This window comes from Petaurus breviceps, unplaced genomic scaffold (assembly GCF_028583685.1).
Source record: "Petaurus breviceps papuanus isolate PSGF00001 unplaced genomic scaffold, PetGlider_PUasm1.0 126, whole genome shotgun sequence".
Lineage (NCBI taxonomy): Eukaryota > Metazoa > Chordata > Mammalia > Diprotodontia > Petauridae > Petaurus > Petaurus breviceps.
Genome location: NW_027185655.1, coordinates 84,131,039 through 84,146,815, shown reverse-complemented (window position 1 = coordinate 84,146,815; position 15,777 = coordinate 84,131,039). Strand labels below are relative to the sequence as shown.

General features: G+C 42.2%; 1 protein-coding gene across 2 annotated transcripts in view; it reads right to left on the bottom strand.

Moving 5' to 3' along the window:
- The window catches only part of TMA16 (translation machinery associated 16 homolog), an 88,436-nt gene extending 73,092 nt beyond the window's left edge, over window positions 1-15,344 (bottom strand). Inside the window, exon 1 of one of the 2 annotated variants that reach the window (XM_069097688.1) lies at window positions 15,226-15,344. In XM_069097688.1, the coding sequence (XP_068953789.1) occupies window positions 15,226-15,243 (18 nt within the window). In that variant the 5' untranslated portion in view covers window positions 15,244-15,344. Of the gene's footprint in view, window positions 1-10,061; window positions 10,621-15,225 lie in introns of those variants that run through there. The other variant, XM_069097697.1, reaches the window with a different exon arrangement.
- Between the last annotated feature and the right edge of the window lie 433 nt (window positions 15,345-15,777).

The window sequence follows — 15,777 nt, the reverse complement described above, 5'->3', positions numbered from 1 at the left end:
CACACACACACACACACACACACACACACACACACACACACACACACACTCACACACAACTAATCTTCAGCATTTCAAACTGCCTATTGGACAGGCATCTCAACTAACATGTCCCACCAACATAAATTCAACATGTTCGAAACCAAGCTTATCTTCTTTTACATTAAATCTGATCTTCCTCCTACTTCCAAATTTTTTTGATCACACCCATGCCTGAAACTCTGCATGTTACAGTAATGAAGGAAATGGACAAATAAGAAATGACCTTGGCTTCCATATTCTAATGATCATCTGCCATCCCTTTCTTTCCACTAACAAAAGTCCCTTTCCCAGTTCAAGCCCTCATTATCTCTAAGCTAAACTACCATAATAGCTTCCTAACCCAATTTCCCTGCTTCCAGTCTCTTCCTGCTTCAATCCATCTGTCACACAGCTGTCAAAATAATCTTTCAAATGCACATGTCTGACCATGTCACTTCCCTGTTCAGAAACCTTCAGTAGGTCCCTATGGCTGCAAGCATATTATACACACTCTGCACCCTAGCAGGGATAGGCCCTGCCCAGACTGGCTGCAAACTGCCATTTTGGATTTGATGTGCACTATTTCCCTTCTGATTCAGCCAAATTTAACTACTAATTATTCTCTGAACTGAATCCTCCTCCTCCTCCTCTGTGTGTCCATGCAGACTGCTCTCCACACCTAGAATGCACACCCTTTTCATCTATGCCTTACTTTCTCCACTGAACCTTCTCTGATTCCCCCAGATAAAAGTTCTCTTTCTACTCCTCAAATTTTCCTAGAGTACTGTATCAGCAATGCCATATTCACAATGCCTATGGAGATTACAAATATGCTGATATAATTGTCCATCACAAAATACATCATGCTTGCCATATGGGGAAATAAACTAGAAAATTTATTAAGATACCAAAAGACTGAGTCCCAAAACCAGAAAGTGAAAGCCATCAGAGTAGTTATGACATTGGCACAGGTAGATAAAGTAGAAAGCACCCACATTTTCAAGCCTTTGAAACAGAACAGGCTACCTCAGGCAAAGGTCCTCCTCTCCCCACTCACAGCAACCACCCAGCATCCGGGGAGCACGCTCCCAGCAGCTCCGGCCCCTGGCAGTCCTCAGCAGGCGTCCTTAGCAGAAATTCTGGCTAACTGAAAAAAAAGGGCTTTGCGCTGCCGCTGCCTCTGCCACCGCCATCACCACCACCGCCAGCCACCGCAGGAACGCTAGCTTGGCTTCCGCTTCCTCTTGCTCCGCCCCTTCCTGCTACGCCAGCAAGTCCAATGGGGCATGGAAGATCTTTAAATCCCATAATCCTTATATTCAGCCCCAAGATCTTTCATGTCTCTTACTTGGCAAAAATACAGTAGGAATAACTGGTGTCAACAAAATTTCACAACAATATAACAAGAATAGCACACAATAAACACAGAAAACCATATTTTAGGGTGGGGCTTGAGCACCCCGAACAAATGGGGCCCCAAAATCTTGTGGTAAGGGGTGAAGATCTCTTCTTCTATGGCTACTTGCTGCTGAAATCGGATGTAGAGCTGTCCCTGTCCTAAGGGGTCCCATTTGAGAGGTCAGTTCTTAATATGCTTGATGCCAGGTCCAAGGGTGACACATCACAGTTACAGACAGGGGGTGACATCCAGCTTAAGCTATCAGGCATCTACAGATGGAGGGTACCAAGCCTGTGGAAATAAATCTAACAAACAAGGTGAACAAACAAAAAAATCAAGAAGAAGCCAAGAGACAATAACCAGACTATTGTAGCCTCACTCACGGTAGAATAAATGACTTAAGGGTACAATTTTGTAATCATCTTCTCCAGAATAAACAATAGTTACAGTGTTATCCCTCCCATATGCTATAATCTCTGCAGCCTTTGGAACATCATCTGGCTTCCGTTGACACAAGGCAAGTTCTCAGCAATCTTAGTTCCTGGGGAGACAAGGCTCAACAAGGCCACAAGATACATTGCCAGTCCCTTCATCAATTCATCCTCTGTCTGTAGAACAGTCCTAGAACCCCTGAAAACATTGGCAAAACCCTCTCCCAGGATTTCTGTAAACATACAACAAGAAAATCCTTCTTCAGGGCTTCTGAACCAACAGAAAGGTTCCCAGACCGCTGCAACAACAGCACTGTCCTTCACCAGTGGACAGTATTCACTCTGCCTGCAGGACAGTCTCCAGACCCCTGCAACAACAGCACTGTCCTTCACCAGTGGACAGTATTCACTCTCTGTCTGCAGGACAGTCTCAGGGCTTCTTAACCAGTGGACAAATCTGGCAAAACAACATCAAAACAGACAGACAAAGTACCAGCAAAACAGCCATGTCTCCTCAGTCCTTGGCAGCTCAGGGGGCAAGTCTCAAAAGTCCAGGGCAATTCAAAGTAGCCCTCAGCAATGCTCTCCGTCTCTCTCTGCCTCCACGAGGTGCTGCTTCCAAAAAGGTCCTTCTGCCTCTCTCTTGTCTCTCCAAATCTACGTCACCAGCTCCTCCCAGTTCAGGACTCTCTTTTCACATCAACAAGTCCATCCCACAGGTGGGATTAACAAGCTCTGGGTTTTAACACAATCAATTTGAAAACCAAGCCAATACAGGGGAATCTTTATGTTCCATTACTATCACAAGTACTTAGTAGCTCTTAGTTTTGCTGAAATGTAGAGCATCCTAAAAGAGTGTTGTATAAAATAAGTCTGGAAAAACAACTTGCAGCTAATTTCTTCCTCCTCAATTTAACTGTTTGAGAAAGTTTCCAGGTTTTGCTATCCTGATTCTCAAGGCGGCAAACAGGGAATAACAATAGCTGTAATCTCAGATGTTTGTGTGTCAGGTGGCACTGCCAGCACATGAAATAAAAACCAAATATTCTCAAGTGTGAATCCACTTCAAGGGATAACCAAAAACCTGGAGGCTATTTCACCCCAGTCATTGAGCTGTCAATACACCTGTGTGGTGAGACATGGGCTTTTTTTTTTTTTTTATCAAGCTTAGATCACAGAGATACCAGAGGAATCCAGAAGCAGTCATACTCAGGAACAATATCACAGATATAACAATATCACCTTACCTCTCTGAGATCATGCAACCAACTTAAGGTACACAGTGCAAAATGTCAAGTAAAACCAGATTCTCATAAGATGAAATCGCCTCCTGTGACCTGAGGCACCAAGGACCTGCCCTGCAGAATCATTACCAGAGGCCTTGAGCTTCTGGTAGTCAAAAGGACATGACAGAGACTCAGAACCCCAGCCTGGGATCCAAGTCCACGTTCCACATACAGGATACTCTCAGGAAAGCCCTAGGAGATCATATCAGCAGGTATCTATGGTACTTCTCAATGTCCCAGCCCCTATATGTGGGTTTGCCTCAGGGGTATGTCCTAAGTATTTCTTTCTCTCACTTTGCAACTACATCTCCAACTGGTTGAACATGAATTCCAAATCTACATTTCCAGTCCTCCCCTCTCTTGAGCTCCACCTAGTATAGTACTGTATATCTTCCTCCACCTCTTAGAATGCCAGCACCTTCCAAGGTTCAGTGGAACTGACATCAAGGTCTTCTCTGATTATTGCAGCTATTAGTGCTTCCCACCAACTACTTTGTATTTATTTTGGATACATTCACTTACCTACATCCATGTTGCATCCCCTCAGAATAATGCTCCCTGAGGCAGCAGCACTTTCATTTCTGTCAAGTTTGTCCAAACCAGTCTAGTAGGCCTTCAATCTAGTAGGCCTTCAATAAATGCTTACTGAACTGCTTAATTTCTCCATACTATGGCTAGCAAATTCCCACTACCTCTTCTCCTAAACCCTGTGAATTAGACAAAAAAATCCCCTCTCTTTTCTCCATCTACTCCACTCCTATTCTTCCTGCCCTCTGAAATCACATTCTATAATCAACTTCCTTTTGTCTTTTACCTACCACTTATCTACCACAAAGTACATGGTACTTTGCCAGAGTTTAAATGCCTATTAATTGATTCCTTCACCTCATACTTTTTCCATATTATTGACTCCCTAAAAACTGACTCTTCCAATGTGCTCCCTATCTTCAAATCAACAATCCTAGAGACTGACTGGCCACCACACTTACCTGGTAGTTGATGCACTTTTTCTCATACACCCTCTTTGGTTCTCCACTGACTCATCCACTAACATCACTTAGAAACCTCCCCTCCTTAGAGTATTACTTTTAAAAAGTCTTTCATTCCATCCAGATTCAGGCTACAACCAACTTACCAGCCCTCAGGTCATTCTCTCACCTTTCTAAAGAAGTTCAGGACCCTACTCTCACTCTGCTTCTCCCCCTTAACCCAGACCCTCTTTCATTTATGTGTTTGTATACTTTCAGTATACAAGCAGACTTCCTCAAATATTCTGGCCTCTCATATCATCAATCCCAACTCTTGACCTGTATCTCCACTCCATTTCCAGCCCAACACAAGGATAGTCATGTCCTTCCCTTGATCTTATCATCACCCATAAAAATTCTCCCTCCATGATTCAGGACCCTGGAATTCCTCTCTTGAAAGACGGGAAGTTGTTACCACCAATCTTTCCATTACTCACAGAATCTCATTTTTCCCAAACCCAGTGTCCATCCTGATTATGATCCCTCTTTCCCCTCAAGACCCCAGGCACTTAGCCCATCTCTGCCCTTAGTATTCATCTCTCTTGTTTTCTGGCCTCACTTTCCCTCTTTCTGCAGTCCTGATCTATGGTTACAATCACTTCTACTCTAAGCTCTCCTCTCCATTCCCTTGCTACCTTTTCCTACAGCTCTTCAGATCTTGACAAAATCCAACCCTAGGTTCTGCCCACCATCTTCCTTCTCTGCTCCTATTCCCCCTTTGCTGGAAGTCAAACACTTGGGGACATCTGTTTCCAATACAAACATACACTTAACTAATCTCAGCTGGTTCCTCAGTGCTCCACAGAAATCCTTTTATTCTTCTCTGATTGACTTTCCATGATAGTCACAACAGATACTATGCCAAACCCTGGCACTTTGACTCAATTCAATTCTACCTCCATTTAAGGCCAGGCATCTACTAAAAGCTGAGCCCTAGGGACACAAAGGCAGAAACAAAAACAACCCTGCCTTCTGGGTGCCAACATTTTACATTCTCAATCCACATATAGCAACCCCTTCCAGGTTATAGAGCACAGAGACCATTCACAATGAATTTCTCTTCTCTACCCTAACTGATAACCTCAAAACCATCACTTTCTCAGTTCCTGTTTCCATCTCAAAAATCAGCCTTCCTCCTAAACAAAGCTAAGCCTAAGCCTTCTTTTTGCTCGCTTCCCCCAGCATCTCCTCAGAGAGCTTGTATTTTCAGTCATCCACACTCCTTTCTTTTATCTTCACATTCTCCTTTTCTACTGCCCACAAACAGGCCCAGGCCCTATCAATCCTTAAAATGTACTGATTAGTCTTCTGGCATTCTCCTCAAACTATCTTTTGATAGTTTCACCAACTCCCCAACTTTTCCAGGCCTCTTATTCCTTCCAACTTTTCCCCTTCCCCCCAACCCCAAAGTACACTAGTGACAATGGCCTCCTTGCTGCTCCTAAACAAAATATTCCATTATCTCCTAACTCTCTGCAATTTCACTGGCTATCCCTCAATGCCTAGGAATCTCTCCCTCATCTCTCCATCCTAACTTCTTTTAAGTCTCACCTAAAATCCCAACTTTTGCAAGAAGTCTGAACCAGTTCTTACTTTTAGTGCTTTCCCTCAGAGATTATCCATATATATAGATATATAGATAGCTCCCAAAACTACATACCCATCTCTAATATCATCCCTGAGCTCTAGTCCTACACCAACTGCCTACAAAATCTCTACACAGATTCTGAAAACCAACATATCACCATCGTCTTCACTAAACCCAGCCTTCCTCTAAACCTTATTTCAATTGAGGCCATGGCCATTCTCTCTGATTTTTAATTCCCCTGATTTTTAACCTCAGATTCATCCTCTACTCTTCCAATTTCCTCAAACTGCCCCCCCCCACCTTATCCAGACATATAAAAAAGGTTGATTTTTATCTGCATCGAATCTGTTCCCTTCTTCCCACCCCCACAGAAATCAGCTTTGAATTCCAAGTTCTCATCGCCTGTCACCTGTACTAGTACAATATCCTCCTCATTGGTATCACCTGGACTACTGATAGCCTGTCAGTCTCTCCTCTCCAATCTGTCCTTTCAGACAGTTGCCAAGGTTATTTTTCTTAAGAGCAGATGTGACCATGTCACCCGCCTACTCAATAAACTCCAGTCTATTACCTCTAAGATTTAAAATACAAACTCTTTTTAGCTTTAAAGTCCCTCAAAACCAGACTTCAATACGTCTTTGCTACCTCACCACGTATTATTCCCCTCTCACACTGTGATCTAGCTTCTTCTCTACCTCTATGCCTTTGTACTGGCCACCCTCCATTCCTGGATTGTATTCTTACCTCACATAGAAGTCTACTTTACAGAATCCCTTCAAGACTTGAGGTGATCCTCAAACACCATCTACATTAAGCATTTCCTGACCCCCAAAACTGCTAGTACCCACCTTCCCACCTTGTGTCTAGCCACCTTGTATTTATTCCTTTATTTAACATTTATATTTGTTCTCCATATACTCTATGTACTTATCTCTGATAAGAATCAATCAACAAGCATTTATTAAGTGCTACTGAGAAGCTGCTAGGCAATGGGGATAATAATAAGAACAAAGTGACAGAAAGAAGTGACATGGAGGAGAAAACAAGTACATAAGATATTGAAGCTTAAAACTGCACTAAGACTTTTGGGTATACTATGTGTAAGCAGAATCAATCAACATTTATTAAGTCTGTCTCTCTCTCTCCCCTTTCCTTGTACTTCATGTATACTGAATACAAACTTCTTAGGACTATTTCCCAGAAGACCACAAGCTTCTTGAGGAAAAACACAGCTTATCAGTTTGGTATTGCCAGCACCTGGCACAGTGCTTGCTCATGTTATTTAATAAATACTTGTTGACAGAATTGAAAGGATATTTTCTCTATTAAGGTCTCCTTTACCCACTGTAAAACCTCTTTGTCTTCAAGAGAAAAATAATATAAGAACAGAAGCCCCAATTTCTCTCAAAACAAATCATGACCCCCAGTTGTCCACCAATACCATCCCCTTGGATGATGACAAGCAGTAAAAGGTCTTGTTCAAACAGAGTCCCCAAAGGTTCTTTCTCTTCAACTCCATGGATGAGTAGAAAAACCTCAATTTAGAGTATAGTTTCAATTCCAGCTCTAAAACTACCTAGTAAGAACTCAAGCAGATACCTTTACTCTTATGTGCCTCAGTGAATGGAAGGTGAACTAGATAACCTCCAGCTTTATAATTCTCTAATGACAGTGACTTACACAAGGGTGGAGGAAAAGTCAGGATGAGAAGCCAGCACTCTCAGCACTTTTCATTTCTTTCACAGCACTCCACAAACTTAGCTTTAACACTGGGGTAAAATACTCCAACTGTCATACATAGATGCTCACCTATTTCAACAAAGGTATAAATCTTCTACTGTGTGCCAGGCACTGTGCTAGCTGTTGGAAGTATAAAGGTAAAGATTCAGGTCCCTTCCCTCAAAGACTTTACATTCTATTTGTCAAAGGTGAAGTTAAAATTAACATAACATAACATAACATCCAGAGGAAGGAAGCACTGGGAGACATTTAGACAGTCTTATTCTAAAGATGAGAAAATGGAGTCCCTGAGGGGAGGATAATGGTAGATAAGTTGTCACTCAATCTTTACACTGATCCTGATAACAACACAGACAAATTTTCTCCATTTCCCACATGAGGAAAAAGGTTAAAAGGCCGAGGGTCAATTAGTTATAGGTATGGGTTGGAATTCTAACCCAGGCTTCCCCAGTATTCCTATAGGGTGTGACTGGCCCCACAACACAAAGCCATAAAGCAGGAAAGGCCCTGGATCCCCAAATGCATGGGACTTGGCACTCATATTGTTAGGATGCAAGAAAGGTTGAAACCTCAGCTTATAACAGTTACTGCCTGTGTGACTACAGATGAATTAGGGGGGCTAGAAGGTAAAAGCATTTAATAAGCACTGTGCTAAGCACTTTACAAATATTATCTCATTTAATCCTCACAATAACCCTGTGAGATATGCCCATTTTATTTTTGAGGAAACTGAATAACACAGTGGTTAAATGACTTATCCAGGTTTATATCCAGGTAGTTAGAGTAAAAGGCAGAATTTGAATTCAAGTCTTCTTGACTACAGTTCCAGCACTCTACAGCTAGGTGGCCCATGGATAGCAGAGTCTAGTCAGGAAGACAGGAGTTCAAATGCTACCTCAGATATTTCCTAGCTGTGTGGCCCTTGGCAAGTCAATTAACTTGTTTACCTCAGTTTCCTCATCTGTAAAATGAGGACAACAACACCTGTTTCCCAGGTTTGTTGTGAAGATCAAATAAGATAATAATTGTACAGCCAGTGTTTGGCACACAGAAAGTACTACATTTATTGTTCAGTCATTTTCAGTCATCCAACTCTTCATGATCTCATTTGGGGTTTTCTTGGCAAAGATGGGAGGGGTTTGGCATCTCCTTCTCCAGGTCATTTTACAGATGAGAAAACTGAGGTAAACAGAGGTTAAATGATTTGCCTAGGGTTAAATTGCTAATAGATATCCTAGGCAGATTTGAAGTTAGGTTTTCCTGTCTTAGCTTAAGGTAAAGTAAGAGCTATCCACATAAAATGAAACTGAAGTTGAGATTCATTCAATCCTCCTGACAACCCTGTGAGATCACTGCTGTTTTCTCCTCCATTAGCCTGCTGCTGTTTGTCCTTTGTTCTCTAAGAGGACCATGACATTAGAGAGGTGTTGCCATGACATGACACATTGGAACAACTGGACATGGCCCAGGATGTAGTGAATTTGTTTTGTTTTGTTTTCTCTTAAAGACCAGCCTTAACTTCAAATCATTCTGGTCCCAGACCAAGCCCAACTTGGTCACTGTTTGGGGCCTGATTGAGTGGAATAAATGTAAATAACAATTGTTTCTGTTTTGCCCAGAAACACTGAGGGTCTTCCCCTCCAAGATCTTTTTTTTTTTTTAAGAGGCTATTCTTTACCACATTTTTTAATTAAACCTTAATCACTGAATAAGCGCTGCCTAAGTCAAACTGAAACCTGTTAAAGACTTTAGCTTGAAAAGGCTCATTAGCCTTTTATTAGCCTCAATTAGCTAGCTACTTGAAGGAAGGGGGGGGGGGGGCGGAGAACGGACGAAGGAGCGGTTTTCAAGTCAATTCAATAATCAACTCTACTACTGCCAGGCACAATGCAATGTGCTGAAGATACAAAGACAGGTAAAAGACAGTCCCCGCCCTCAAGAAGCTAATCTAATCGTGAGACAAGATGCAAATATATACAAAGCAAGGTATCCCAAGTACTTAGCCCAGGTCATGGTTGTCAGTCAGTAAGATGCTACAAGATGCTAAGCAGTACTCTTGAGAGCTGGCACTTAATAAATACATGGTGATTTTACACCCATTTAACAGATGAGAAAGCTGAGGCTCAGAAAGTAATAAAAATGCAGCAGAGACCACAAAGAAGTGCAAACATCGAAGGAACCTGGGTTCTGGTCCCACTAATTAGCTTTCTGCTACCGGGCACCTCCCTCTGGGCTTCAGTTTCCCCTTCTGCAAAGTTGGACTTGATGACCTTCTAAGACCTACATGGTGGAGTTAAGTGAAATGTCGAAAGTCAAGGCAACAAGCATTCATTAAGCGCCCACTGTACGTGGGGCACTGGGCTAAGTGTGGCGGCGGGACGCCAATCTCCAACTTCCTCCAAGCCGCTCCGAGGTGCTCTGGGACACCTCAAGGGTCCGAACTTGGACTTGTGAGTGGCAGCTCCGCCTCCCTGCACTTGTCCCGAAGCTCCCCTTTCCTCTCCACCCCGCCGGAGGCCGAGAACCCCCATATTGTATCCTCCCTCACCCCACCCTGCACGCGCTCACCATGGTGACGTAGATGTCACCGGCAGAGTTCGCCGTCCCCGCCCGACCTCACAGTCCAGCCGTGCGGAGCCCCAACTTCTCCGGGACCCACGTGCGCGAGGAGAAAAAGTGCCAGGAGACACCGGAAGAGGAGGTGGGTGCGCCTTCCTAAAACGTCCGTCGGAGACCATCTCGTTCTGGCTTCCTCTTGAGAGAACCAGGCCGAAAAGAAAATCCGGAAGCGCTGTGCAGGCTCGCCTCTGGTTAGAGATGGCCTTAAAGCGAGAGATAGTTGGGGGTAGAATGGCCACTCCAGCTGTAGTTGAAAACAATGACAGCTGTGGAGTAGGTCCCTTCCGGTATTGCCCCTCACACAGAAACGTCCGCAGACTGCTGACTGTATAGTTCCGGGAATGAAAGACCTGCTTAAGTGGATGTTAAAGAAAGAAAAGACAGACGTGAAGAAAAAGGAAGGAAGGAGGAGAGAGAGAAAGAGAGAAATTTGTGTAGTTTTCATGGGTCACAGCACCCCAACCTCAGGGATACATACAAGGTGTCATGGAAAGGACGTTGGCCCAAAATAATTTTTCCAACCTTTTTTAGAATAAAGTTTGAGTTAGCATTTTTCTATAGCCTCAATTTCCACCTTTGTATTCTTCTCTCTTTCTTCCCAATACTTTATGACTTAGAAATTAAAGACTCGAAATTTTACCCCTTGTTAACTGTGTAATCACATTTCCTTTCTGAGTCTCATTTTCCCCATTTGTAAAATGGAGTTGGACAAGATCAGGACGTCTTACTCTTTTTTGCCTATGTGTGATGGACCCACCCATTTGTTAGTCTGGTGAAGTCTATGGCTCCCTTCTCATATTAGTGTTTTAAAATGCATAAAACAAATGTATAGGATCACAAAGGAAACTTATATTGAAATATAGTTATTAAAAGGAATAAGCTCAAAATCAAGAATCCCTGGATTAAATGATCCCCAGAAACCCTTCCAGCACTTAAACATTCTCTGATCCAAAGAAACCTGCTACTTCACTTGGGAATTACAAGTAGTTCCTAGCAGAAAGCTAGAAAGTATTGAATATTCCAACTCTAAATTTATGCTTCTGTGAATTGAATGTGTTTCTGGGGTCACATGTCTGACATTGTATAATATTAGATCTGTATGGGATCCCAGAGGTCATCAAGTCAGTCAATAAACAAATATTGATTAGTGTAAGGCATTGTGCTAAGTGCTGAGAATACAAAAAGAGGAAAAAGAGAGTCTGTCCTCAAGAAGCTCACAAACTAATGGGGGGATAACATACAAACAAATCTGTACAAATGAGGAAAAATAGGAAATAATTAAAAAAGAAAATGGACTAGAATTAAGAGGGATTGGGAAATACTTCTTATAGAAGATAGGATTTAGTTGAGACTTGAAGAAAGCCAGGAGGTAGAGATGAGAGAGGGCATTCCAGGCAGAGTATCTTATTGGAGGAGCAGCAAAGAAACCCAAGTCACTGAACTGAAGAGTAAGTGAAAGGAATTGGGTATATAATAAGACTGGAAGGAGGGGGAACGAGGGGGGTGGCAATGGCTTATAAAGGACTTTGAACACAAAACAGAGGATTTTGTATTTGATCCTTGAGGCAAGTGAAAGCCAACCATAGGGATGGCTAGGTGGCAAAGTGAATAGAGCACTGGTGGGCCCTGGAGTCAGGAGGACCTGAGTTCAAATCTGGCATCAGACACTTGACATGATTACTAGCCCTGTGACTTTAGACAAGTCACTTAACCCCAATTGTCCTCCAAAAAAAAAAAAAAGAAAAGAAAAGAAATCCAACCATAAAGGAAAAAAAAATGAAGCCCAGAAGAACTTATCTAAGAATAAATGGCTAATTACAAGTAGAATTAGAACCTGTTTTCCCTTGCTCTCTATCAAATAGGTGTTTGTTGATGTGCATGTATGCTTCTGATGGGTTGCTTGGATACCTTTGCTTGGACCTCACTTCCAAGATCACATTTCTCCCTAGCCTCAAAACACTATCCCAGACAGTTTCTCTTCAGCCCAAGGACACTATGCCTAGCAATTACTCATGAATGAGTCCCAGCAAAACACTTATCTCTTTCCCTGGTACAGTAACAAACAATGCCTGTAGGAATTATTAGTTTGAACTGACTTTTTACTGGCTCATAAAGATATTCAGTACCCACAGGGTTATCTATACCAACTCCTTACCTCATTATATGAGTTCTGGACTCATCATTATGTGTGTTCTAAACTTTAGACACACACACACACACACACACACACACACACACATACTCTCTACACCTATCTTGTCAAACAAAACATTGATTGGTGGGCAGACAGGGCAATCTTCAGTTGGCTTGGACTCCTAGTTGACTTAGTGATGTAGCAGACCTAAAAACCACACCTCCCTGTGGTCCTGTTTTGATTTAAATCTGCCTTGAATCACCTAATTAGTATATTTAGCATTTGTTTTACTATAGTTTATCCTATATAAACTTTAACTATATCCCTCTAAGGTCCTGGGTTCCTTAAGAACTTTTGCCCACTGAAAAGTGTAAAAATAAATCTTTACCAACTTGACTTGAAGAATGTTTGAGTCCATGAATGCATTCTATAAGACCCTCTCCAGCACTCTGGTCCTTGAGGGGTCCTTGAACCTCTCAAACCACTTCATTCCTACATTTGTGTGTTATTCATGTCCCAGAAAGCACCTATTTACAAAAAGGTCTCTGGGCTCAAATAGACTTAGATTCATTCTTTAGGCTGAATCTGATCCCAAAGAAAAGGGACAAGGCTTTTCTTTTAATTCTCTGGTCCATTGCCCCTACCTGGAAATTCCCTTGAATATATCCTTGAATTATTAACTGGGTCCCTACTAGAAAATGTATCCAATCAAGCATCAGACAGCTATTTATTTTTTCCACCCCAAAAGAAATGCTTAAAACACCACAGACTTAAGTCTACTTTTATAAATAAAGTGCAAAGCAGGAACTCATTACTCCTATTAGATTCTCGAATGAAGTAAAAACAACTTTTTGGTTCTGTTCAAGAGATTCTTCTTATTGACCTGTCCTGTTCAGAGACCTCCCAAACCTTAAATCTTTTAATCAGTTATGTATGACTCTTGAGTGTTCATAGCAGCAGATTCTTCTGGCAATGGTACTCTTCTCTTCTCCCAAATCATGAGGCTACCCTTAAGATTAGAAACATCTGTTTCTCAGGAAACCCCAGGTTTGGCTAGGCAGGTACACATTCTTGCTTCCATATAAATGCAATGATCCTTGCTCCTGGAGTGTGAAGAAGAGAGAGAAATACCCCCTTCCTTTCTCACTGTGAGTCCGAGTAAGAGTGTCCTACTAACAACAGAGCTTTTAAAAAGTGAAAACCATCTCTCTGTAAATGAGCTTTGGCCCATTATCCCATAACTAGGCCATATTGCACCCCCAGAGTTCTGAGTATAACAGGTTTGGAGGTAGCTGTTCTCTATTACCTTGTGCATGAGACCCTTCCAGTTATTTCCTCCACTGTCAGGTGTCACTAACCAACAGCCCAGTTCTCTTTAAATAATTGACATCAATTAACTATTTAAAAGAGATATTTACTTTGAAGATGTAGCAAAAACAAAAATACAAATATGTTCTCCCAATACCTCAGAGTCCCATTCTTCCCCATACTACTACTCTGGGGAAAGTGGGCTCGATCTTAGGAGGAGGGAGGGAGAAAACAAGCATTTTTAAGCTTATATTATGTTCCTGTGGGTAGCTAGATAGAGCAGTGGATAGAGTGCCAAGTCTGGAGTTGGGAAGACGTCTTCCTGAGTTCAAACCTGGCATCAGACTAGCTGTGTGACCCTGGGTAAATCACTTATCCCCATTTGCTTCAGTTTCCTCATCTGTAAAATGAGTTGGAGAACTAAATGACACCTCAGTCCAGTATCTTTGTTAAGAAAACCCCATATGGCATCACAAAGAGTTGGACACAACTAAAAAACTACTGAGCACCAACACTATGTGCCAGGCATTGTGCTAAGCACTCGACAAATACGGTCTCATTTGATCTTCACAACTACCCTATTAATTATCTACATTTTGCACTTGAGGAAATTGAAATAGACAAAGGTCAAGTCACTTGATTAGGTTAACACAGCTATTGTCTTAGTCTGGATTTGAACTTGGGTTTTCCTGACTACAGGCCCAGCAGCTCTAATTGTTGTGCTACCCAACTACTTCTATGTGTTGCATGATTCTACTTAACATTGTTCCTAACAAGTTCACATCCCCATAAAGCATCAGTGCCAGAATGACTCCTCAACTCAACCACCTCTAGACTAATTGATGCCTTTCTTCTTTGAGTATTGATTCTGGTCTGCCTGAAAACTTAGCTCTGGGATCTTAGTAGGCCAAAACACCAGGACACTGTAATGAAAGATGCCCAGAGACTCACTTTCCTGCACTTTGAAAATTCACAAGATAGTATTCCCTAATCCTTTCATCTAAAATAGAAAAAGGAGAAATTCAGAGGCAAAGGACTGCAGCTCATTTCATACACCTTATGTTGACTTCCATAGGAAGAATACCCAAGGCCTCTCCTTTTGCCACAGTGTCTTTCTTTTTTGTTGTTGTTGTTTATGGGATGAAACTGAGGTTAAGTGACGTGCCCAGGGTCACACAGCTAGTATGTGCCTGAGGCTGGATTTTAATTTAGCCTTAGGTATTCCAAGGCTAAACACGCCCCCCCCCACAAAAAAAACCCAGATATGGTATTCAAGAAATTATAAATTAAAAATTCCCATATATTTTAGAACCAGAGGACAAGGTAAAGCTAGAAATAACCCACTGAAGATCTCTTAAAGGAACTCCAAAATGAAAAGTTCCAGAAATGTCATAGAAAAGTCCAGACAGGCTGAATCAAAGAAGAAATACTGCCAATATCTAGAAAGAAGCAGTTCAATTAACAGAAGATCACACAAGATCTGGAAGTTTCTATAATAAGTGAGAAGAAAGTATGGAACACAATATTCCAAAATGTGGGGAGCCAAGCCCACCCAGGGACCCTTGCCCTTCTGTGGCAGAGTCTGAGATAGTGGTAGAGAGGAGCCCTGCAAGCCAGCAGCAGAGCTGAGAAGGAAATTTAGGTGACAAGAAAGATAAAAAGATTACTTACCCAGAGGCTGACAATCATAACGAGATGGGATTCCAGTATGGTGGAAAACAGATTCAACTTTATTCATCTAAGAATGCAATATATAGTGTAAAACTGCATAGTCATCATAAGCCATTACCTTTGGGATTACAACATTGTCCTAGTTCCCATTTGCCTCATACGTGACAGCCGTGTACTCTATCCTTGTTATCAGGGTACGGAGTATGGGGCAGGATGTTCCAAATCTCTCTAAACCTCCCTAGAACAGGATGGAGTTGTCCCAAGGCTTCTAGTTAACACTACATTGCTAGTTTTCCCTGAGAACACTGCAAGCATCATTGTTCCCAGACTGGGAGCATACTGCTCTTCTCTTGGGGATGTGAAGCCCATGCCTGTGAGCCGTCCTGGGGGATGGGGTACTCATCCAGGCCTGTTTAACAGGGTCTTATACTGAGAGGGCTTATTCAGCCATCAGGGTCAGAGCCCCACTGGCTGTGGTCCTCAACACCAAAAAGCAAAAGATAAAGACTTAAAACCAATAACAACTTATCCTCCAAAGCTGAATATATCCTA